The 23,920-nt window shown below is 36.6% G+C and overlaps 1 protein-coding gene across 7 annotated transcripts in view; it reads right to left on the bottom strand.

Annotated features, from left to right (window-relative positions):
* The window catches only part of TRPC4 (transient receptor potential cation channel subfamily C member 4), a 208,151-nt gene that overhangs the window by 126,955 nt on the left and 57,276 nt on the right, over window positions 1-23,920 (bottom strand). For all 7 annotated transcript variants that reach the window (XM_010810662.4, XM_015473750.3, XM_059891956.1 and 4 more), the window contains 1 exon segment: window positions 18,785-19,188. In XM_010810662.4, coding sequence (XP_010808964.1) covers window positions 18,785-19,168 — 384 coding nt within the window. In that variant the 5' untranslated portion in view covers window positions 19,169-19,188.

Genomic DNA, 23,920 nt, shown 5'->3' with positions numbered 1-23,920 from the left:
TTTTCCCCCTAATATTGCTCAGTGTTCCCCAGGAACTCTTTCTTCAAATAGATCACCAGTCTTTGAGAGGGAAAGCCATGTGTATAGGGTTTTGCATAGATTAAATATCCACCTTACTTTTAAGCTCATAGAGTCTTGTCCACATGAAAACCCCTTTTACCCTTGCTAAAGAGATTTAATATTCACATCATGTTTTTAAATTATTTAATACAAAAGTGTTTATTTAATTCATATGGAATTTAGTCATTATTTGATATTTATTTATTCCTTGATAGATTTTGTTTTATAAATATTATTTTGATACTTATGAAACATTTAAAATAATAATACACTGTAATTTACTTAATCACCTCTATTTTGAATACATGAAAGAATGAATGACTATGAATAATCTTTTCTTTGGTTTTGCTTTTGCTAACTGTTGCTAAGTTGCTTTTCCAAAAGGATTCAGTTCCAACAAAAATAAAAGGTGCTAGTTTCATTATACAGATAGACCATAAAATACAGAAGATTGTATAATTTCCTTGTTGTCCTTTGTTGATTTATCAATGTTAAATAGAATTATTTTTATAAATTTTTGTCATGTTTTTAAAATTCCTTACTCTATTTTTCACTTTATAATTTTATTTTAAATACACAAAGGAATACAAACTATTAAATTATTTCACAATTTTGAAATAAAACAAAGCTGTCAGGTTAAAAAAAAATCACACTAAAGTAACTTTCATTTTTTTCTGTTTTATATTTTTTATATTTTTCTTCATAGATTTGTTTAAAGTGTGGTGCATATAATTAATGTAGATTTACGTGAATGAATAAAAGTTGACATAATTATGTCAAATCCTGTGATTTGAGGTTAGAATGAAGTCTCCATGGAGCAAAATATATCTGAGTTTATGTTAAATTTAAACAAATATTACCAAGCTTGCCTGTAATTTTCAAGTGGTCTGAGATTCTTAGTGTGATAGAAACCATAACACCAGGTTTTTGTCCTCCAAATTGGATGGAACATGTTTGGCAGCAATGTAGGGACAAATGACATGAATCCTCAGATTTTAATTCACTGTGACTAGCACTCAAAATATGGGGGATGTGGACAAGGTCTCATCAATCCAGTATGGCAAAATAATACTGTTATTAATAGTTCAATTTCCTTTAGAAATCTATGCTTTAGATGGATAACTCAATTTAAGAGCTTTATCTGTCACAGCAACTATGAAACAAAGAAGATAATAAACTTCATATGGATCATTTTTGGCAGTGAGAGATGCAGCAGAATTCCATCGGTAGAGTGCTTTAATGAAAAAACCTGCTTGTCCAAAAGAGCAGGATGGGAATCAAAATGGTTCCCGTGAATGAGGAGAGGCAGAGTGAAAATACAGAACCAGTAACTGAAGCAAAAGTGAAAGTAAAAGTCGCTCAGTGGTGTCTGACTCTTTGCAACCCCACAGGCTGTACAGTCCATGGAATTCTCCAGGCCAGAATACTGGAGTGGGTGCCCTTTCCCCTTCTCCAGGGGATCTTCCCAACCCAGGGATCGAACCCTGGTCTCCCACATTGCAGGCAGATTCTTTAACAGCTGAGCCATGAGGGAAGCCCAGTTGAAGCAAATAAGATGCAAATAGCTGCAAGTTAGCAAGGTTGTGCTGGGTAGGTAGTTTGAATGTCTGGCTACTATGAATTGGGTGTGAAAAGTGGAAATTGCTCAGTTGTGTCTGACTCTTTGCCACCCCATGGACTGTAACCCATCAGGCTCTTCTGTCCATGGAATTCTCCAGGCAAGAATACTGGAGTGGGTAGCCATTCCCTTCTCCAGGGGATCTTCCCAACCCAGGGATTGAACCCGGGTCTCCTGCATTGCAGGTGGATTCTTTACCATCTGAGCCATTGGGGAACCCCCTGAATTGGGTTGAGAAGAGCAGAGGAGATAAGCTAAGGAGTCATGTAACCTTGGCTCATCCACTACCAGTGTGGCCTTCAGCACATCATTCACCAGCTTCACTTTTAGACATAACATCACCTGTTTACTCACAGGATCAAGTGATCTTAATGTGAAGAAAGAGCTTTGATAGAGCTAAAGTGATTTATAAATGAAAGGAGAAAATACCCTTTACTTGTATGATATTAAAAATGCAAACATGAATAATTATTAACTGTGGTTTTTATTTTTCTATCAATAATGGGAACATAAATTTAAGTATACCAAATACTATTTTAGATTTTATATATGAACACCTAAAAGAATGGACCTGTTGAATGGGCTTAAGTTTCCTAAATTTTATGTCCCTTGCATTAATTACTATAATTGTATAATTAAAGATTTCCCCAAAGGAACAACTCTATATTTATACCTAATCTGCCCACTGTGCTGTTGGAGAAGCCTCTTGAGAGTCCCATGGACAGCAAGGAGATCCAACCAGTCAATCCTAAAGGAAATCAACCCTGAATTTTCATTCGAAGGACTGATGCTGAAAGCTCCAATACTTTGGCCACCTGATATGAAGAGCTGACTCTTTGGAAAGATCTGGATGCTGGGAAAGATTGAGAGCAGGAAAAATGGGGCGAAAGAGGATTAGGTGGTTGGATGGCATCATCGATTCAATGGATATGAGTCTGAGCAAACTCCAGGACATACTGAAGGACAGGGAAGTCTGGGTGCTACAGTTCATGGGGTCGAAAAGAGAGAAAAACTTAGCGGCTGAAAAACACAAACAACAACCTGCCCACATCTTTAATAATTTATTTTTCACTCACTGCCTTTTTCTGTTATGATATGAAAAAGCATTATGACCTTTCAGAGAAGTATTGACTTTTTCCTGTTCAGTTCAGTTCAGTTCAGTTCAGTCACTCAGTTGTGTCTGACTCTTTGCAACCCCATGAATCGCAGCACACCAGGCCTCCCTGTCCATCACCAACTCCCAGAGTCCACCCAAACTCATGACCATCGAGTCAGTGATGCCATCCAACCATCTCATCCTCTGTCATCCCCTTCTCCTCCTGCCCCCAATCCCTCCCAGCATCAGGGTCTTTTCCAATGAGTCAATTCTTCGCATGAGGTGGCCAAAGTACTGGAGTTTCAGCTTTAGCATCAGTCATTCCAAAAAGCACCCAGGGCTGATCTCCTTCAGAATGGACTGGTTGGATCTCCTTGCAGTCCAAGGGACTCTCAAGAGTCTTCTCCAACACCACAGTTCAAAAGCATCAATTCTTCGGCGCTCAGCCTTCTTCACAGTCCAACTCTCACATCCATACGTGACCACTGGAAAAACCATAGCCTTGACTAGATGGACCTTTGTTGGCAAAGTAATGTTTCTGCTTTTGAATATGCTATCTAGGTTGGTCATAACTTTTCTTCCAAGGAGTAAGCATCTTTTAATTTCATGGCTGCAGTCACCATCTGTTACAGAAGCTATATATCCTTATTGCCGAAAGATTTTTAAAATGTCAAAACTACAAGAAGAAAAGCAAAATTTCTCCTAAATCCCTCTACCCAGAGGTATACATTGTTTTTCTTTCTACACAAATATATATTCCTTTTCACTTTCTCTCCCTCAATACATATAAAATCGGGAGTGTGATTTGTATTTTTTTAACAGTTGCAGGTTTTTATCGGGATACTGTAAATTACTTCAAGGAAGTCTGCACGCTCTGTGTGGAACTTTAACTTTTTAAGAAAAGGTGAGGCTTCTCAGAACGCAATACTTCACTCATAATCCTACACACCATCTGTGGTGATAGAGGCCAAATTTCAAAATAAAAAAATTCCCAGAAAATTTAATAACAGATGTATTAATAATTTTGTTTTCCTTCTGAGTAGGATCTAAATCAGAATCGCTACCTTCACTAAAGCCTATTAGTTCTTTGATGTTCGATTTTATCTTGCCAGATTGTTCTTTGCCTGCTTTATTTTCATGAGTGATGATGGGGGTTTTTAATCTGCCATCTTCATCTATCTGTTTGGCAAACTGTTACTTAATACCTAGGATGTGCGTGGTATTATAGAGCCAGGAGAGGAAAACAAGACTATCATTCTATTTGATTTGAAGAGTAAAATCTGCTTAAAGAACAGGCTGGTATTCGTGAAGTTTGAGAAGAAACTGAACTACAAAAGGCATCACAGTATAACAGACTGAAAAACCATTTTGTTTTAAAAGATCCAAATACTACAACTGTGGCTAGTTGAGCTTTTATATTTATATATTACTAATAGCATGAGGGAAAAACTAAAGGTAAAAAGTCTTCATTAAGGAGAATGAAATAATGTTGTTTGCAGCAACATGGATGAACTTGAAGATTACCATACTAAGTGAAGTCAGATAGAGAAAAATAAATATTATTATATGATATCATTTATATGCAATGCTGAAACTCTAAAAAATGACATAATTAAACTCATTTATAAAACAGAAACAAATTCACAGGCTTAGAGAACGAATTTATGGTTACCAGAGGGGAAGAGTTGGGAAAGGACTAGACTGGGATTTGGAGACTGGCCTGTACACACTGCTGTATTTAAAACACAAAACCACGCAGAACGGATGCATGTATGTGTATGGCTGAGTCCCTTTGCTGTCCACCTAGAATTATCACAATGTTGTTAATCTGCTGTACTCCAATGTAAAATTAAAAGTTTATAAAAATAAAATAACCGACAAGCACCTACTGGATAGCACAGGGAACTCTGCCCAATATTCTGTAATAACCTAAATGGGAAAAGAATTTGAAAAAGAATAGATACATGTGTATGTATAACTGAGGCACTTTGCAGTACACCTAACATTAACAGCACGTTGTTAATCAACTATACTCCAATATAAAATTTTAAAAAATTAAAAAGTAACAAAAAAAGAATTAGCAAGTTAAAGTAAATGAGGATAGCTATGCTCCATCACTGTCACATTATGTATTATATTGCTAAGTATTGATGAAAGGCAAAGCCACAAAAACTGTCTTTTCAGGATTAAAAACATAGCTCCGAAACTAAGGAGTGCTATAGAAATAACTGGTTTTTCAGAACTTCTCCTTTGAGATTGCACAAAAATAACTAAACTAACACTTGGAAAAATTCTAGGAAATAAAAATGTGAAGCTAATGAGAAGAGACAGGTGCTAAGTCATGTCAGCCTCATAGCTGGACTTTCTCAGCTAAAGAAAAGTGGTGGGCACCTGGTCCTCTGAATGGAACGATGACTTTATTTCATCCACAACTAAAGAAAATATTACCTAGGTTTTTTACTGGGTGCTAAGAAATACACAGCTAAAAGGAAAGAATCATATATATATTTTTTTCTTTTCTCCATTGAGTTTCTTTAGCTGTGAGCTTGAATCTTCAGCTACAAGAATGAAAGACTTCAGAAATTTATGAGTTCTATTAGCAACTAGCTAAGAGACTTCTTAACCTCCACTTTAATGTGTCAAAAGTACATATCAGGATAGGTGGAGGGGGAATATGTTACCAAAATAAGAAAACTTTGGGGATTAATTTTTCATCTCTTAAGGCTCAGATAAAATATACAGAAAAAGCTAAGCTCTAGGAAAAATCAAAACAGATTCTGACTACAGCACTAGTTATAGAATGAAAAATGACTTCCCCTGCTCTTGGCTCTCTGGATCAGAGTTGTAAAGAATGGAATGTATCAGCATTATGGTGATCCCAAAATATCATTTTTGTCATTTTGCTATAGAATTAAGTAAAGAAGAAATCCAAAGAAATATATCATGATGATTTATAAATTTTTGTTTACTTTTGGTGGTAATATGTCATCTGAATTAGGTGACCTGTAAAACATGCATTTGTACCAGGTAAAAATGGATAAATGTCACGGAAACTTGTGACACTTATGCTGCTTTACAAAATCTCTGCTAATAGGGTGGTATGAAGCAATGTAATTCATTAAAAAGTAAAGAAAAATAATGTAGTGTGTGACAATTATTTTTGAGTTCATGCCAGATGTTTAAACTAATACTGATGTATTTTTAAAGGCCTCAGATATTCACCAGGTGGCAGTCTTTTCCTTAAGTGTGGTCAAAACAAACTTGATCTGCTTTATCTCATCTTTATTAAAAGAAACAATGTGATTTATGGAAGGAGATGTTCTGCATTTATTCTCATAATGTTGCATTTAAATGACCTGCCTCCTCTGAACACATACTCCCTAAAATATCCTTAAAGGAACTTGTTTATTCTTCCATGAGATCATCGCTGATCGTTTTCTTTTATCATGATTTTTCTTTTTATTCAGAGTGAAACTACATTGTATCTGATAATTAGCAACATATTTTGACTATATTTATTTAGACTTCACTGTAAATGGCACCCTACTCCAGTACTCCTGCCTGGAAAATCCCATGGATGGAGGAGCCTGGTGGGCTGCAGTCCATGGGGTCGCTGAGGGTCGGACACGACTGAGCGACTTCACTTTCACTTTTCATTTTCATGCATTGGTGAAGGAAATGGCAACCCACTCCAGTGTTCTTGTCTGGAGAATCCCAGGGACGGGGGAGCCTGGTGGGCTGTCATCTATGGGGTTGCACAGAGTCAGAAACGACTGAAGTGACTTAGCAGCCATAGTCTTTCCAGATGGCTCAGTGGTAAAGAATCCACCGGCCGAAACAGGAGATGAGACGTGGGTTCAATCCCTGGGTTGGGAAGATCTCCTGGAGGAAAAAATGGCAACTCACTCCAGTACTCTTGCCTGGAGAATCCCAGGGACAGGGGAGTTTGCCTCCTGAGGTCTGCATCACCTAATCACCATTACTGAGCATCGTGATGGAAATGTCAATCTTTAGACATAAATCAAATTAGCTACTTGGTTCTGAAATGAATGAATGAATGCTGCTGCTGCTGACAATACTAACTCAAATGTAAATACACTAGGCACTCATTTTACTTGAAATTGAAAGTGTAAGTTGCTCAGTTTTTGTGTCCAATTCTTTGCGACCCCCATGGACTATGGCCCTAACCTGCCAGGCTCTTCTGTTCATGGAATTCTCCAGAATATTGGAGTGGGTTGCCATTCCCTTCTCCAGGGGATCTTTCTGACCCAGGGATTGAATCCAGGTTCCCACATTGCAGGCAGATTCTTTACCTTCTGAGATACCAGGGAAGCTCCACTTTACATGAGGTACTTAAAATTTCTAATTCTTATAATTGTGAGAGGTAGCCATTACCATTTTGCTTGTTTGTTTCAAGTTAAATAATCCTCATTGGGTCACGCAAGTAGTAAGGGGGTAGGACTAGGACTTGTATTCCTATCCGTCTAAATCCAAACCTGGTCCTCTTCTACCAGGAAACGTTTCCTGTTATACAAAATTAAGCCTTAAAACATTTATTTATATTTATTTTTTTCCTTATTCTACCAAATGTTAAAGGCTGGAATTAAAGTAATGTTTATGATAAATATTTATATTTGATCCTAGACTTAAAAAAGTGAATTTTAATCTTGGCTCAAGAATGAATAATCTCAGCAATCTTGGGCCAGTTTCCTAAACTAGTATAAATTTTATTTTCTTCATACCTGTATAAGGTAATGGTTCTAGGATTCAGTGTGTGTGTGTGTGTGTGTGTGTGTGTGTGTGTTGGGGAAGTGGGGGAAGAAGAGGGGGAGAGAGGTGGTATTAAGTATGATATAAAAATACCCTCTGATTTCCCAAAGTTAAGTTTGAATCTTTGCTTTTTAGTTGAGACAATCAGGCGGCATAGGCTTGGCTTAAGGAGATCATGGTATAGTAAAGTAAAAGTCATCCAAACAGGTGCTAGAACACATGATTTAATAAACATTACTTCCAAGTCAAACATTAAGTTTATGCTGAAAAGCACTGGATAGAATACACTTTAAGTTTCTTTCCTAAAGCTAGTAACTTTAGGTCAGACCAGAAGAATCAAAGGTACCTCAGATGATAAAGAAGATGAATGGGCTCTGATACTCTACAATAAAATATGCAAGAGAAGTATGTAAATACAATTGGAAAATCAATATTGTATAAAAAACAAAATGGATGAGTATACATATTATAAATTATTACTTCCATTTATCTTGAAGTTGCAATTGATTGCTAGATTAGATTCCTTGAGGTCAAGGGCTACTATGTGGTCATATTTTAACATTATCTTGGCCACATAGGCAGCTAAAGGAATTTTAAAGATATCAGAATAACGAGAAGAATGGCAGGATTCCTTTACTGACTCTGCTCACCCAGGCCATTCTCCTAACTTTGCTGTCTCTTAGGGTTGTTCTTCTTGTTGCTCCACTCCAGTGAACTTGAAGGAGCAAAAGCCAATGAGTTTGTACCAAGAATAATGTAATGATTCCATATTTTCTAGGCCTGTCAATGTGGATAATGACATATATACCCAGTTTCTCCAAGATCAGTGTGCCTGTACATAACTATACATAGGGCTTCCCCAGTGGCTCAGTGGTAAAGAATCTGTTTGCCAATGCAAAAGATGAGAGTTCGATTCCTGGGTTGGAAGGATTCCCTGGAGAAGGAAATGGCAACCCACTCCAGTATTCTTGCCTGGAAAATTTCATGGACAGAGGAGCCTGCTGGGCTACAGTTAACGGGTCACAAAAGAGTTGGACACGACTGAGGGACTAAAACAACAATTAAGATGAATATACATACAGATATGTATATAGAAGCACATATTTTTCCAATTTAAAAATAATATATGTTCATTGTAGAGATTTTAGAGAAGACAGAAAAACACAAAAAAGAAAAGCATGCATTTTATCCCAATATTCAGAGATAACTAATATTAACATTTTGCTGTGTATCTGTGACTGGCATCCAATAAGCCTCACCACCTGATATTCATGCCCTTGTCCAAGAAGACTCCTTCCACACAGAATCAGGCTGATCTGTGTGAGCATTAAAATCATTTGAAACTGGAAAAGAGGAATAATATGATTCTATACTACTCGTGCTTAGCGAAAAACATTCTAGGTGATTTTTCCAGATAAACTTTAGAATCTCTTTCAAACCTCAGAAACCATCTATGATTTTTAAGACAAGCGGTTCCATTATTTTTATTATGAAGGGGTGTGCGTGCATATATGTGTGTACACATACGTGTGTGTAGCTGTACATGGATATGTGAGCATCCCTCGGTATCTTTGGGGATGGGTTCTAGGACCTCCACCCTGGATACCCCCACACACACATACACACGGGCTTCCCCAATGGCTCAGCAAGTGAAATCCGTCTGCAATGCAGGAGACACAGGAGCCATGGGTTCAGTCCCTGGATTGTGATGATCCCCTGGAGTAAGATATGGCAACCCACTCCAGTATTCTTGCCTGAAGAATCCCATGGACAGATGAGCCCCATTGGCTACAGTTCATGGGGTCACAAAGAGTTGGACATGACTGAACAAGCACACGTGTGTGTACACACGCACACACACACACATATATATATACTGTGCTGTGCTAGGACACGACTTAGTGACTAAACAACAACAAAATAATGGATTAAGGTGATTAATGAAAATGAACCCCCAAAAGTTTATCACCAAAGCTCACATTTCAAAGTTTAGTTTTCTCTTGCTCTTGAAGTGAAAGTGAAAGTTTCTCTGTCGTGGCTGACTCTTTGCGACCCCATGGACTGTCACCAGTAAATCCTCTGTCCATGGGGTTTTCCAGGCAAGAATACTGGAGTGGGTTGCCATTCCTTTTTCCACGGGATATTCCTGACCCAGGGATTGAACGCTGGTCTCCTGCACTACAGACTGCTTCTTTACTGATTGAGCCACCAGCATATCCTCTCTCTTACTTTAACATAAACTCAGGCTTCATACAAGTGCTAAGGCTTCTCAAGGAATTTACTTTTAAGAACATTTAGCCTCTTCAACACATATAAGCATTTTTAATTAAATTGAATTGAATAAGTATGAAATGCTCAAATGATATCAAGGTGGAGGTGCATGTACTGAGCTCTCTAAATGCCAGCCATATTAGTGTGCTGCTGCTGCTGCTGCTAAGTCACTTCGGTCATGTCTGACTCTGTGTGACCCCATAGACTATTAGTGTGCTAACCATCTAATCTTTACAACAACCTTGTGAGCAGGGACTATTATCTCCTTCTTATTTATGAGAAAGTCAAGGCTCAAACAATTTGCCTAGACGATAAGATAGGATTTACAGCCACATCTTTCTCTCTCAAACCTCTTTACCATCTTTCCCTCCTTCCTTGTCCACAAACAGAAAATAAGGACTCTGTCTTGTATTTTCTCACCATCAGATGGAAATGCCTCAATGCTTGAAGCTTTGCTTTATTGGTTGAGATTGTTTTTCATCCTTTTTTTTCACTTGAGTTTCAGAAGGAGCTAAAAGCTTTTTGCTCTTGTGCATTCCAAACATATTTAATGATGATGCTGATGATGTTTATAATAAGTGTGATATGTTGAGAGGAAGGAACAAGAGAATTCTGGAGGACTGCTTATCTATAATTTACTGGTCATCAAGAAAAAGAAAATGTCAATGTGTAATATCTTATGAGTCAGAATGACCAGTTAGCTTAAACCACTTTATCATATTAACAGTGAAACATAGTCCATCTTTTAAAAAATTCTTCCATTTAGGGCAGAATCATTCATATCGCTCATGATTGCCATTTGCCAGATGACTAAAGGAAATCTAGGCTCTATCTATGTTGTAACAGCATTTAAATTCCCTGCTGTGGAATAATAGGAATCAATTTAATTTTTAGACTTTCAAAGTACTTATTAATAAAAATACTTTATATTGGTTTCTACTTGACATTATAAGGATCACGTGGGGGATAATTTTCAGCTTTTTCATATTAATGGTGGACAATATTATAAACATTTTCTATGGACATTTTCCATCCAGAAACAAAGAAAGGGTAATTGATGATGTATCCAGCTTTGTCTCACAATAGGATAAGTATTTTGGGAAGTTGTTGTTGTTTAGTCACTAAGTTATGTCCAACTCTGTGACTCCATGGACTGTAGCTGGCCAGGCTCCTCTGTCCAAGAAATTCTCCAGGCAGGAATATTGGAGAGGGTTGCCATTCCCTCCTCCAGGGGATCTTCCCAAGCCAGGGATTGAAACCGTGTCTCCTTCATTGCAGGCGGATTCTTTACCATCTGAACCACCAGGAAGGAGAACATCTTTAATACTTTATAATTCTCTCTTGCTCTTGCCTTCACTCTCTCTCTTAATTTTGATAGTAAATATGATGATGGTATTTAGTTTCATTTACCGTGAATTTGGAAAACTCAGCAGTGGCCACAGGACTGGAAAAGGTCAGTTTTCATTCCAATCCCAAAGAAAGGCAATGCCAAAGAATGCTCAAACTACCACACAATTGCACTCATCTCACATGCTAGAAAAGTAATGCTCAAAATTCTCCAAGCCAGGCTTCAGCAATATGTCAATCGTGAACTTCCAGATGTTCAAGCTGGTTTTAGAAAAGGCAGAGGAACCAGAGATCAAATTGCCAACATCCGCTGGATCATGGAAAAAGCAAGAGAGTTCCAGAAAAACATCTATTTCTGCTTTATTGACTATGCCAAAGCCTTTGACTGTGTGGATCACAATAAACTGTGGAAAATTCTGAAAGAGATGGGAATACCAGACCACCTTACCTGCCTCTTGAGAAACCTATATGCAGGTCAGGAAGCAACAGTCAGAACTGGACATGGAACAACAGACTGGTTCCAAATAGGAAAAGGAGTACGTCAAGGCTGCATATTGTCACCCTGCTTATTTAACTTATATGCAGAGTACATCATGAGAAACGCTGGGCTGGAAGAAGCATAAGCTGGAATCAAGATTGCCAGGAGAAATATCAATAAACTCAGATATGCAGATGACATCACCCTTATGGCAGAAAGTGAAGAGGAACTGAAAAGGCTCTTGATGAAAGTGAAAGAGGAGAGTGAAAAAGTTGGCTTAAAGCTCAACATTCAGAAAACGAAGATCATGGCATCCGGTCCCATCACTTCATGGGAAATAGATGGGGAAACAGTGGAAACAGTGTCAGACTTTATTTTTCTGGGCTCCAAAATCACTACAGATGGTGACTGCAGCCATGAAATTAAAAGGCACTTACTCCTTGGAAGGAAAGTTATGACCAACCTAGATAGCATATTCAAAAGCAGAAACATTACTTTGCCAACAAGGTCCGTCTAGTCAAGGCTATGGTTTTTCCTGTGGTCATGTATGGATGTGAGAGTTGGACTGTGAAGAAAGCTGAGAGCCGAAGAATTGATACTTTTGAACTGTGGTGTTGGAGAAGATTCTTGAGAGTCCCTTGGTTGCAAGGAGATCCAACCAGTCCATTCTAAAGGAGATCAGCCCTGGGTGTTTTTTGGAAGGACTGATGCTAAAGCTGAAACTCCAGTACTTTGGCCACCTCATGCGAAGAGTTGACTCATTGGAAAAGACTCTGATGCTGGGAGGGGTTGGGGGCAGGAGGAAAAGGGGACAACAGAAGATGAGATGGCTGGATGGAATCACCGACTTGATGGACATGAGTTTGAGTGAACTCCGGGAGATGGTGATGGACAGGGTGGCCTGATATGCTATGATTCATGGGGTTGCAAAGAGTCGGAGACGACTGAGCGACTAAACTGAACTGACCGTGAATATCCAGAATGTAACAGAAGCAAATCAAAAAGCGTAACCTCAACTGGTTAACCACTGAGGAAGTGGAAATATTTTCACTCTGCAAGAGGCAGCTCTAAAGACTAGAATATATAGGCTGCCTTAGCACAGGACATTTAAAAAGGACTATATGAAATTCATGAGTCTGCAGAAGTAAATTACTTGCTCTAAAGTCCAGCAACTAAAATCAAATGAAGACGAGAGATAAAAGTAAACTCTATCTCTTCCCAGTAGCCAGGGATATATTTATTAGCATCCATATCAATTAAAAATGTCCCTTATTTTTAGTCAGCAGGGTATATTTTGGGTTGGATGCATATTTACATTAACTTGTTCATGCCAGTCTCCTATTTCATCCTTTGATTTCCTGATTACATAATAGGTACTCTTTCTAAAGCCACAAATTGCATTAGCATATCCACAGAAATTATTTTTTGAAATCCCCTAGGCACACTGAGATAGAAAGGAAAAGGGTAAACAATTAAATTCTCCTTTGGCCTCCCTAAATAGGGTTTCTAGTTCCAGTAATTGTATTTTTCAAATGAAAAAGAAGCTATGCACTCCAGAAGGTAAATTGCCCATGCTGAACTTTATGTTTTAGTGTATGTTGTGTTATTAGTATATTTGTTTGTCAATAGGAAGACAGAGATTATGACATAATATAGTAATACAATATATTATGCTGTTATTACATGTCACCTTATGAAACACTTTTACAGAACTTTAACACCACCAGACATGAAGAAGCAAGTAAGTTAATTCTATGATTCCAATTAATACCAAGAAAACCAAGGCTCAGAATGATTTTCAGAGGCTTGTCCTGTTAGCAAGTGTTGAACGGGGCTAGAAGTCAGCATTTCTGTCACTCAACTCTACTCTTCCCTGGCATTCCACAGCTTCTAATTACTTCTAATGACTTAGTATCAATTGAGCAACTAAATTATAAATGCTATCATAATAGACAAGATAGAGGCACAGCCTAAATACGTAACTCTAGAGGCTCTTTTAAATTTATGTAACTCATATCCTAAATAGGATAATTAGCTAATCATTTAAATGATTGCTATCCAAATTAGCACAGTGGCTGGAGCCAGATAGCCTGGTGATGATTTTCCGTGACTCGAGTTCCAGCACTGATATTTCCTGGTTCTGTGATCTGGGATGTGTCACTAATACTTTTTGTGCTTTCACTTCCTCATCTGTAAATGGGGAGAACAATGGGAACAACCTTCACCAGATAGTGTGAAGATGAAATGAGATAATGCAGATAAAATTCTTATCATGAGTTACTGGCATGATGACAAGTTCAATGAATATTCATCATTCAGGCTATCTGCAGGTTGGATGCTAGATATTGGTTTATAGATTCTTTTGGTCAGGTTAAATCCCAAATACTTTTCCCTCTTCTACAAAACAAAGTGACTGGGTTAGATGATCTCCAAGGTCTCTTGAAATGATAAAATCTGATACTCTTTTTAGTGGGGATTTCAAATCAAAATTTCTTCAATTGAAATACTCTAGGATCTTAACTACTGAATAGATAAGTAATGTTTAGCAAAGTATTTTTCCCAAAGAAGGGAAAATATAAGAAATGCATTAGTGAAATTGGAAAATTATTTTGTATTAAATACCACTTAATCACTGGTATTTAAGATAGTTATTTGAAATCTCCCCAAAGCAAGGTTATCATGGTATAATGCAACCATACCTAACATGAAGTATACAACTATAGGTATTCTGTAGTTTTCAACATTCTCTAAGTCAGCCGTTCTCAAAGTGTTGTCTCCAGAACAGAAGCATTAGTGTCACTGTCATACTTGTGAGAAACCAAAACACAAGTCCCAGGGACCCCTTCCAGACCAGCTATATCAGAGACTCTTGGGGTGGGATCCCACAAACTGAAGTAAGAAGTCCTCCCAGAAATGTTGATGGTACTGAAGATTCGGTACTAGTGTCTAAGTGAAGAGTGAAAAAGAAAGTTCTGCTTCTGATAAGCATTTACTAAAGCAGCTGAAACTGAAATTGAACCTGGCCTTAGAAGACATCAAAGAGAAAGGTCTGCTAGAAATAATTAGAAGTCAAGTAACCAATCAATTGACTGAAAAAAGGGAGCTGAGAAGTCACTGTTGGTTATTCCCTACGGAGAAATACGGCACTAAGGAGGTTAAAGAAAAGTTCAGTAAAATCAGCAGAGAGTACCAGAGTAATGATTCCAGCCAGGAAGCAGTCTCAGTAAGAATACGTAATCTCCCATCTCCCTGCCCAATGTGGAGAATGACAGGTTCTCCGTGCTGTATACTACATGAAAAGAAATAAAGTATTGCTCTTTCCATTTTTTATAGTAAAAATGAAAACACTAAGGACTAAGTATCTTGATTTATGAAGAAGTACATGAAATAGGGAATAAAATAATTAATAATCTGTGCCCATTTATTTATCTGGAAAAATCTAAATATCTTTATTAGATGTGGCATTGAGAAAAGTTTTTAACATATTCACCATTATAAACATTTAAACAATATACAAGGGAAAGGACATACAAACAATGTCAAAGTGATTGGACAACAGGTGACTTTAGGCACTTCAAGGTCCTCCCTATCGTCTGTATATAAATCCCAAACCCCTTTCTTAAGACCAAAATGTCTGATAATCTCCTAGATGTCAATGTCAATAAGCAAAAGCTGAGTATATCCAAACAGGTCTCATATACCTCTTTTAGAGTCTCTACCTCAGTTACTGGAATTAACTCTCCCCGGTTATAAACAAACATTCGTCCTTCTCCTTCAGGCCTTTCTCCTGCTCCCCCGATGCCCTCCACCCAATAATATTTTGTATTTACCATGTCTAGTCAGTTTAGTTTCATAATTACCCAAGGATTGATTTCTCTTTTCCATTGTGATTACATTTACTCATATCCCCATGATATTTTTCCTGTCTCTCTTCACAACTAGACTCTAGGAAAAAAAAATCATGTCTCCTCCCCAGTGACGGGGCTCAGACCTGGCCCAAAAAGCATACGCAAATTGTAAATTGTTCCCTGGTGAATGTACTGGAAGAATAAGCCGAGTAATCTGAAATCTCAAGCCCCCATGATTTCTGGAGGCAATCACGCATTGCATCTTATTCCAGAGAAAGAAATTAACATGTGACACATTCGTCAGAGAAGAGTCTATTTCCTGATCCACATCTGTCACATTTTAAGTTTTAAATGTTCTGATCATCAGATTTGTGTGTTTTTATAATAGATCCTTTTACTTGACTCATTTTAAGACAAGTTATGCTGATTTTGACCACTTGGATATTATTGTTCTTAGGTTTTAACACTCAGCTTCAGTGACCTCAACAAAATTAATGGTAATGTGTTCCAGGGTCTTTGAGGGTGGCCTGTAAGACTGCAAATTAGGCAAACAGAGTAAACACAAAATGGCTTTCATGATCACAAGAATCTTCTAAGGAATTACAATTTATGAGATAAAAAATCCTGTCAAGCATTTATTTGTTACCTACCAGATGCTGGCTAATGGAAACTTTTATTCCAAATGATGTTGGCCATACTTAAGAGATGCATTGTCTAAGTAAGTCACAGATAAACAGCCAAGCTCTAATGGGGTTCGTCTGCCCCCCTCTCTCCCCCACAAACCCCAAGGACCCCTTTTATGTGCCATACTGTATACATTTCCTGGTGTAACAACCTCACTTTTATTGTACAAGATACCAGGAACTCTGAGGTAGGTTGGAGTTGCTCTTTCCAAATTACAAAGTTCAAACCAAAAGATACAACTTTTGTTGATTCTCAGGGTCTTTGCTGAAGAGGAATTCTAGAATGTGCAAACAAAAAAGAAAAATTCTTGGCTTACGAACTGATATAAAAGAAATCCTCCAGAAACGCAAGGCCTGGGATATTTCAGACTCTTGACAGATTGCAAACCTTTACTGCCTTTTATTAATGATCAGGGTTCCAGATCAAGTGCCTCTAAAAAGCCAAGACCTACTTGTCAGACTAGAGTTTAGCTCAGAAGTTGAACATCTTCCAACAAACAATCTCATAATAGCAGATATCTTCTCCAGACACCAAATTACTTTGGCTAGCACAAATGTCATTGACTAAAGAGACACTGAAATGTTTGGTCACTGCTCTCTAGACAATAAAATTAAGAAGATTATATAGTAATAAGCAGGAAAAACACAATAGCAATTTTGTTCTACAGACCTGTTACAATCTTAAATGATCTAGACACACAGTCCCAAGTCTGTCTCATGGTTGCTTTTATACATAATAAACAAGAGGGTATACAATATAAGATCATTGTTATTAGGGAATGCAAATACTTTAGGAGTATGATTGTGCAAGGTGTTTCAAATTCACAAGGTGACTGGGGAAGTAGCACCTAACTTACACAGATAAGAACAGATTCCTACTCATTCCTGTCTAAGTGTCCGGTTTCTCTAGTGGTGGAAAACTGGGATATAACATAACATATGTCTTTAAATGTTACTACTACCTGTTCACCCCTGTCAAGGATAGTACAAGTTGGAAAATTCTTGTCTTACAAACTGATACAAGAGAAATTGTCCAGAAATACATGGCCTGGGATATTTCAGACTCCTGCCAGATTTCAAACCTTTGCAAACCTTTACTACCTTTTATTAATAATCAAGGTGCAGATCAATATGGTGGGAAGGTAACCCAAACAACTGGATATGAAACAAAAAATTAAAAACCAGTAAAGCAAAAAGCAAAGAGGTATTGCCATTGTGGAGTGTTGTTTTATCAAAGTTTGGAGCCAGGTGAGGGAAAAGGGTGCCTGATGTTAAGACATAAGAATGGGCCAAAGAACACAGACTTTTGGGGAGACCTTTTCAGGAGACATCCAGCCTTGAAATTCTTGTCTTAATCATGGCAATGATTCTGATCAAAGTCCTCCAGTAAAGCAAAGATAATGGTATAATAGCTACAGCAGGTCTTGCTTTTAAAGAATGTAATGTCTCTAAGATGGCTTAGTTAGTAAAGAAATCCGCCTGCAGTGCAGGAGACCCAGGTTCAATCCCTGGATTGATAAGATCCCGTGGAGAAGGAAATGGCAATCCACTTCAGGATTCTTGCCTGGGAAATACCGTGGACAGAGGAGCCTCGTGGGGCTACAGTCCATGGGGTCGCAAAGAGTCAGACACGACGTAGTGAGTAAACCACAATGTCTCTAAGAGTCCGTCATTTGCAGAAAATACTTGCACCTTTATCAAATAGAACAGAAACTGCCAGAGGTGTAAAAACAAATGTTTTTATAAGATTTTACTTGAAAGGACAGATTTTGAGCCAATGAAATACATGCAGTGTCTTCTGCAATTAGTCAATGAGGCTTGATGTCGGGAAGTGAAGAGTTCAATGTGAAGGGATAAAGGATCAAATAGTTCAGATACAGGGCAGTACCAGGGAATAATGTAGACAGACAAAAATAGATTCCTTATTCATTTCTGTCTACGATTTTTCCACTTCCTTAGGGATAAAAAATAGGGAGATAACAGGAATAAAAACCAGATAGTATTTATAATCATGTACCATTTTAGCTTAGTTTATACTGATGACATTAAGATACAACTACATTTTGCCAATAGTAAGTGTGATATATTAAATCTACAGTTATTTTCTAGTAAACTTTTTTGCTTTTTTAAAAAATTTGTCTCCATTTAAAAGAATTCATTAGAGTTTGCTAAAAAGCAGTATCAGGGTTAGATGTACAACTCACTTTAGCAATAAGATACAGAATTCCAAAACAGGCAAGAAGGTTAAAAAGAAAAATAGCAAAAGAATTCAGCCTGTTACTGCAGAATGTTCAGAAAATGAAGGACAAGGAGAAAACGGTAGCACCACCCCCCTAAATTTATATACTATTACATAAACATGTCCCTAATGTATGGGAAGCCACCATAGGTTACTTAGTTTTGCTTTGGTTCTCATTAAAGGCTCCTTAGCCAGGGTAAGAGGTGCAGGTGATGGTGACTTCTGTAGAGTATAAAATGTGTACTTAGCAGTAGTTTTCCATCATAATAGTTTTGATTTCAGTGCTAATATTTCTTAAAATTGGGGGAGAATTTGACCATCCATAGCAACCTTCTGCATGTAAAATAAATGAAAACCAATATTTTTGCAAGTACCTGTTTTTCTCCACTGGGCTTTTTGTGGTTCAGCAACAGCTCGACAGCTCCCACAACTTCTTTCCTGATAGCATGTAATAGGGCGTCTCCAACATAGACGTTAAAGCTTAAGAGGAGTTCAATGAGTTCCAAGTTCTCATTTTCAATTGCAATGAGAAGAGCAGTTCTTCCAAGAGGATCGATGCAATTAATATTGATTTTAAAATAAATTTCAGCTTCTTCTAGGGATTTCTTGACGCTTGCATAATCTCCCTTTTCCACAGCATTTAGGTAGGCTTTCTCGGAAGGTGAGAGTTCGGATTCTGCTCGGACTATCCTGAGAGGGATGCGGTCTCTATAGGGGGCGTTAACATTTCTTTTGTAATAGAACTGCGCCATGTTCATGCCATCCTATGTCTTTGTCTCTGAAAGTGCAAATAAAAACCAAAACACAAAAGGATTAGGGTTAGCACACTTTTTAATGATTCTGCATCACATTTAAATCACAACAATGCCAGTAATAATGATAAAACTTAATTATTAAGTTATTTTCCCTTTAAACCCCGGAAGAAGGTAATAATTATTCAGTGATCTCAAAACACAGGTTGCAAAACTTCTTATCTAAGAAGAATAAAGAAAGGCTAATATTTGGCAAGTTACTTTTAAAAATTTTAAGTCTTTATTGAATTTGTTACAGTATTGTTTCTGTTTACTGTTTTGATTTTTTTGGACATGAGGAATGTGGCATCTTAGCCCCGCCAACCAGGGATCGAACTTGCACTCCCTGCATTGGAAAGTGAAGTCAGAACCACTGAATCACCAGGGAAGTTCCATAACAAGTTGCTTTTAAAGATGACTTTAAAACTGACATTTTTCAGGGGTTGCACCTGTAATTTTTAAAAATTATTTACAAAATTTATCATAAACACATATTGTTTTTAACAGGGAACCTTGAAAGTCAAAGGCTGTACCTATGAGGTCTGCAAAATGGACCAGGGATTTTCAAGTATGTCATTCACTGTTGAATTTTGCTCATCTTGAAGATGCTGTTGAGGTTACAGAATATCAACATCTTGGCAAAGTGTTTTTTCATTTTCATTTCTATTTTTAATGTTTGTAAGAACTGACATTAAAGTTTATGTTATTTAGTGATATTAATGTCAATAAAATATCATACCAAGCCTGATGAGTATAATTGTATTGTTTTCCTCATATAGGTAAATTAATTGAGGAAGAAAGAATGTGAACCGATGGTATTATCAAGATGTGTCTAGGCAATTTAATTTCCAAAGAAAACATTTAGAAAGGGATTAAATATATGGTTTATTATGAAAATGCTATTTTTCTTAATTCTCTTACCTCCAAAGCACAGAACAATAAATCACAAGGCAGGAATATATTTATTGTAAAACATAATATTATTTTGAGGTTACAGTAAAGATACACTTGAAGATGAGGAAATTACTTCAAATAAATGAGATTATCATCTCAAAATAGATTAATAAAAAATATCCAATGTCTCTCAAAGTCTTGCTGATTTCATAATCATCTTAATGATACAAAGTTTATAAAAATGTATTGCTATGAGCATAACTTCTTTATTTCTATTAGTTCCTGATTTTATATGTACAGTCTGAACTATTTTATTATTCTATGTCATTAATATTCAACTCACATATTTATTTACATACATTTGCTTATCAAATTAAAATAAATGGGGCATTCTAGGTACCTGAATATGCATATTTATCTTAATTGACCTTATCATTTTATAACTCAACCAGATTTGAATAATGCTTTAACTATAGATTAAATATGCATTGCATTAACAAATGTGATTATATTTAATGTAATGTTCTCAATTTGAGAAATTATTCATTGTTTGCATTACCAAGCAGTTAAGTTTTAATTTTTGATGTCCAGATTATTCATCATAATTTCTCAAATATCTAGGTTCAAAGTCTAATATACAATGCTGTACATTCATAATTTGTTCCTTTCTGGCATATTAGATTCAGCATTTTATTAAGGCCTCTTTATAGACTAAGCAAAAAGTGGCAATCTTATAATCCAAAATATTTTTCTCAAATGCTTCCCATCTTATCAATCTTTTTGTTTTAAACGTATTATGATCAACTACATAGCATGATACACATTTATTTTCACAATTGGAGACTGAGTGTTGTGAATTCTTTAAATGGCAATATTACTTTTTTGGAGGAAGATGAAAAGTAATACTGGTTTTCAAATGTATCCATTTTAGATGTTAAATTTCTTAATTGAACTGATTGTAATTTCAGTATTTGGAGGATGCTTTAATTTACTAGAGTAACAGGAATAAAATTTATATTATCAGATAAAGACAATTTAATATTCCTCAGATATACCAAAGCTTCAATAAATGAACATCATTATGATGTTACATATCATCATTTTAATTTTCTAACCACAAATGTACCATATATATATCAGCTGATGTTTATTCACTAAGTCGTGTCTGACTTTGCGACCCCATGGACTATATAGCCCACCAGGCTCCTCTGTCCATGAGATTTTCCAGGCAGGAATACTAGAGTGAGTTGCCATTTCCTACTCCAGATACGCATCAGCAGTAACATTAAAATATCTGCCTTAAGAAGGTAATTGTCACCCACTTCCCCAGCACTCCTTGTCTATTCATGTCAGCGTCCATAAGCTTGTGTGTGATCAGTGTGTGTGATCAGTGATGTACTTTTCACGTGGCAATTTTATCAGGACTACAGTATGAATACCTTATGATGATAATAACTGCCATTTCTATTCTATTTCAGCAGTACACATTCTCTACTACCTTACTCTTTGTCCTTCGTTTTCTAGAGTTGAATCTGAAGTTTCTCACCACAACATTTTTGCTTAAGACTAATGTTTGATTGTTGCCCAAAATATAAATTAAAATGAAAGTATGAACATACACATACACAGCCTATAAGAAATTCATATGAATTATGACTCAATCAGGATTAGGAATCAGTCTCAAAGATGGAAAAGATGAATTTTATTTTATTACATTTGCTTTATTTTATTAATCATGGTATCCAATAGAAATTAGATAGTAAACAGCATTATCCTTGTCAGAGTGCAAGATGTTGGTGACAATGAAGGGATTAGTGGACAACATAGAATATATACAAGAAATTGGGTGAAAAGAGAAGACAGATAATGAGAAATTAGACATTAAAATCCATTTCATTTACTCCAGAGGACTGTCATAAATGTAAACTACACAAGTATGTTTCAAAAAAAGTAATACAATATTGAGATAAAGATATATACAGCGGGATATTACTTAGCCATAAAAAAGGAATTGAAATTGGGTCATTGTAGAGATGTGGATGGACCTAGAATCTGTAACACAGATTGAAGTAAGTCAGAAATAGAAAAACAAATATTATATATTAATGCATGTGGAATATAGAAAAATGGTACAGATGAACATACTTGCAGGGTAGGAATAGAGAAACAGATGTGGAGAATGGACAGCTGGACATGGTGGGGAGGGGAAGGGGAGGGTGGGATAATTGGGAGATTAGTATTGACATATATACACTACCATGTGTAAAACAGAAAGCTGGTGGGACCCTGCTGTATAGCAAAAGAGGCTTAGCTCAGTGCTCTGTGATGACTAGAGGGATGGGATAAGGGGAGGGTGGGAGGCTCAAGAGGGAGGGAATATATGTATACATACAGCTGATTCACTTTGGTGTACCACAGAAACTAACACAACATGGCAAAGCAATTATATTTCAATAAAAAAAGACATATTCTAGTCCACATCATATTTAAGTTGTGAACTGGGCATGAGACTTCCCATTAGACAACCTGTCTCTCCATCCATAAAGTGAGAAAAACAATACTCATGAAGGACAGGCGAGAAGAATCAGGAGAGTTTGTGCTAAGGAAGACCATTTATCTGCTATCTTCTTTCAAATGTCCTGGATTGGGAAAAAGTTAGAATTCATGTTGGGAAGGTTAGATGTATTTAAAATACATTTAAAATGTAATATATAAAATATAAAATTGAGTTATTTATAATGGGATAGTAAAATATAGAGAAAGAGAAAAGGAGAGGGAGAGAAAAGATGGAGTAACTCTGACTGATGACTAAAAACTTTAAAAAGTAAGGAAGAGTATATAATTTTTTCAGTACATTGACTTGTCCTTCTGGATTGAGATGCAGTGATACTAACTGAAGGACAAAAATCAAGGTTAACAATTTAAAAATGTGATATATGAATGTAATCGCAAAGAGAAGGTGCTGATAAGGCTGATGGTTCCTGAGCTGACACTCTTATCAGAAACTATGGAATTGCTACTGGATAGAAAGTCTGTAAAAGAACATGGGACTCAGTGAAGCAAATATACTTATCTCCAATGTGGAAATAAAAGCCTATTCCTGATCCTGCACTTTCAGAATGAACTTTCTGAGGGGGAAAATTTTTTTCCCCATAAGTTACAGAGTTTAGCAGATCCTTTGATTTCAATGATCCCTTTATGATGCATAAACTGGAAATGAAATGGCTGCTTCATCAAGTTATGTTTCTAGGACTTGGAAGAGATATGGAATGTGATGCAGAAAGACTCAAATCCTGCACGTGAATTTTAAATTAACCCAATATTTCTTTTTCCTAAATATGTTCAGGGCTTAAGAAACAAAAATGTAAGAGAGCTTCACCTTGACATCAATCTCAAGAGAAATTTTAAAAAATTGTCCCTAGATATGAAAACTGCAGTTATCTAAACATCTTGAAGATACACAGGAAAACAAAAGTTTCAGATATTTATAGCGATCAGAAGGCATATTCCCTAAAGGATGAGCTTAGGCGTGTGGTGGAAAGAGCAGGGAACTTGAATTCCGAAAAACACAAAGGAAAGAAAATAAACAGAAATCTCCACTTTTGAGTGAACATTATTAAAAGTAAAATAAAATTTGCCCAAACAACTTCCTTTCTTTTTCTTTTGACTTTTGATTCCCTAACTGCTAGAGGATACATCTGTACAGGTGTGAGCTCATGATACAGCGAGAAATAAAGACTCCTTTTTTTGTTAGGATAGTACAGCACATATCCAGATTGTATTCTTTTTTTTTTTTTCTGAAATCTGACAGGAAATAAAAATTTC

This window comes from Bos taurus, chromosome 12 (genome assembly GCF_002263795.3).
Source record: "Bos taurus isolate L1 Dominette 01449 registration number 42190680 breed Hereford chromosome 12, ARS-UCD2.0, whole genome shotgun sequence".
In the NCBI taxonomy this organism is placed as follows: domain Eukaryota; kingdom Metazoa; phylum Chordata; class Mammalia; order Artiodactyla; family Bovidae; genus Bos; species Bos taurus.
The sequence above is the reverse complement of the archived record's forward strand: the minus strand, read 5'-3'. Positions and strand labels throughout refer to the sequence as shown.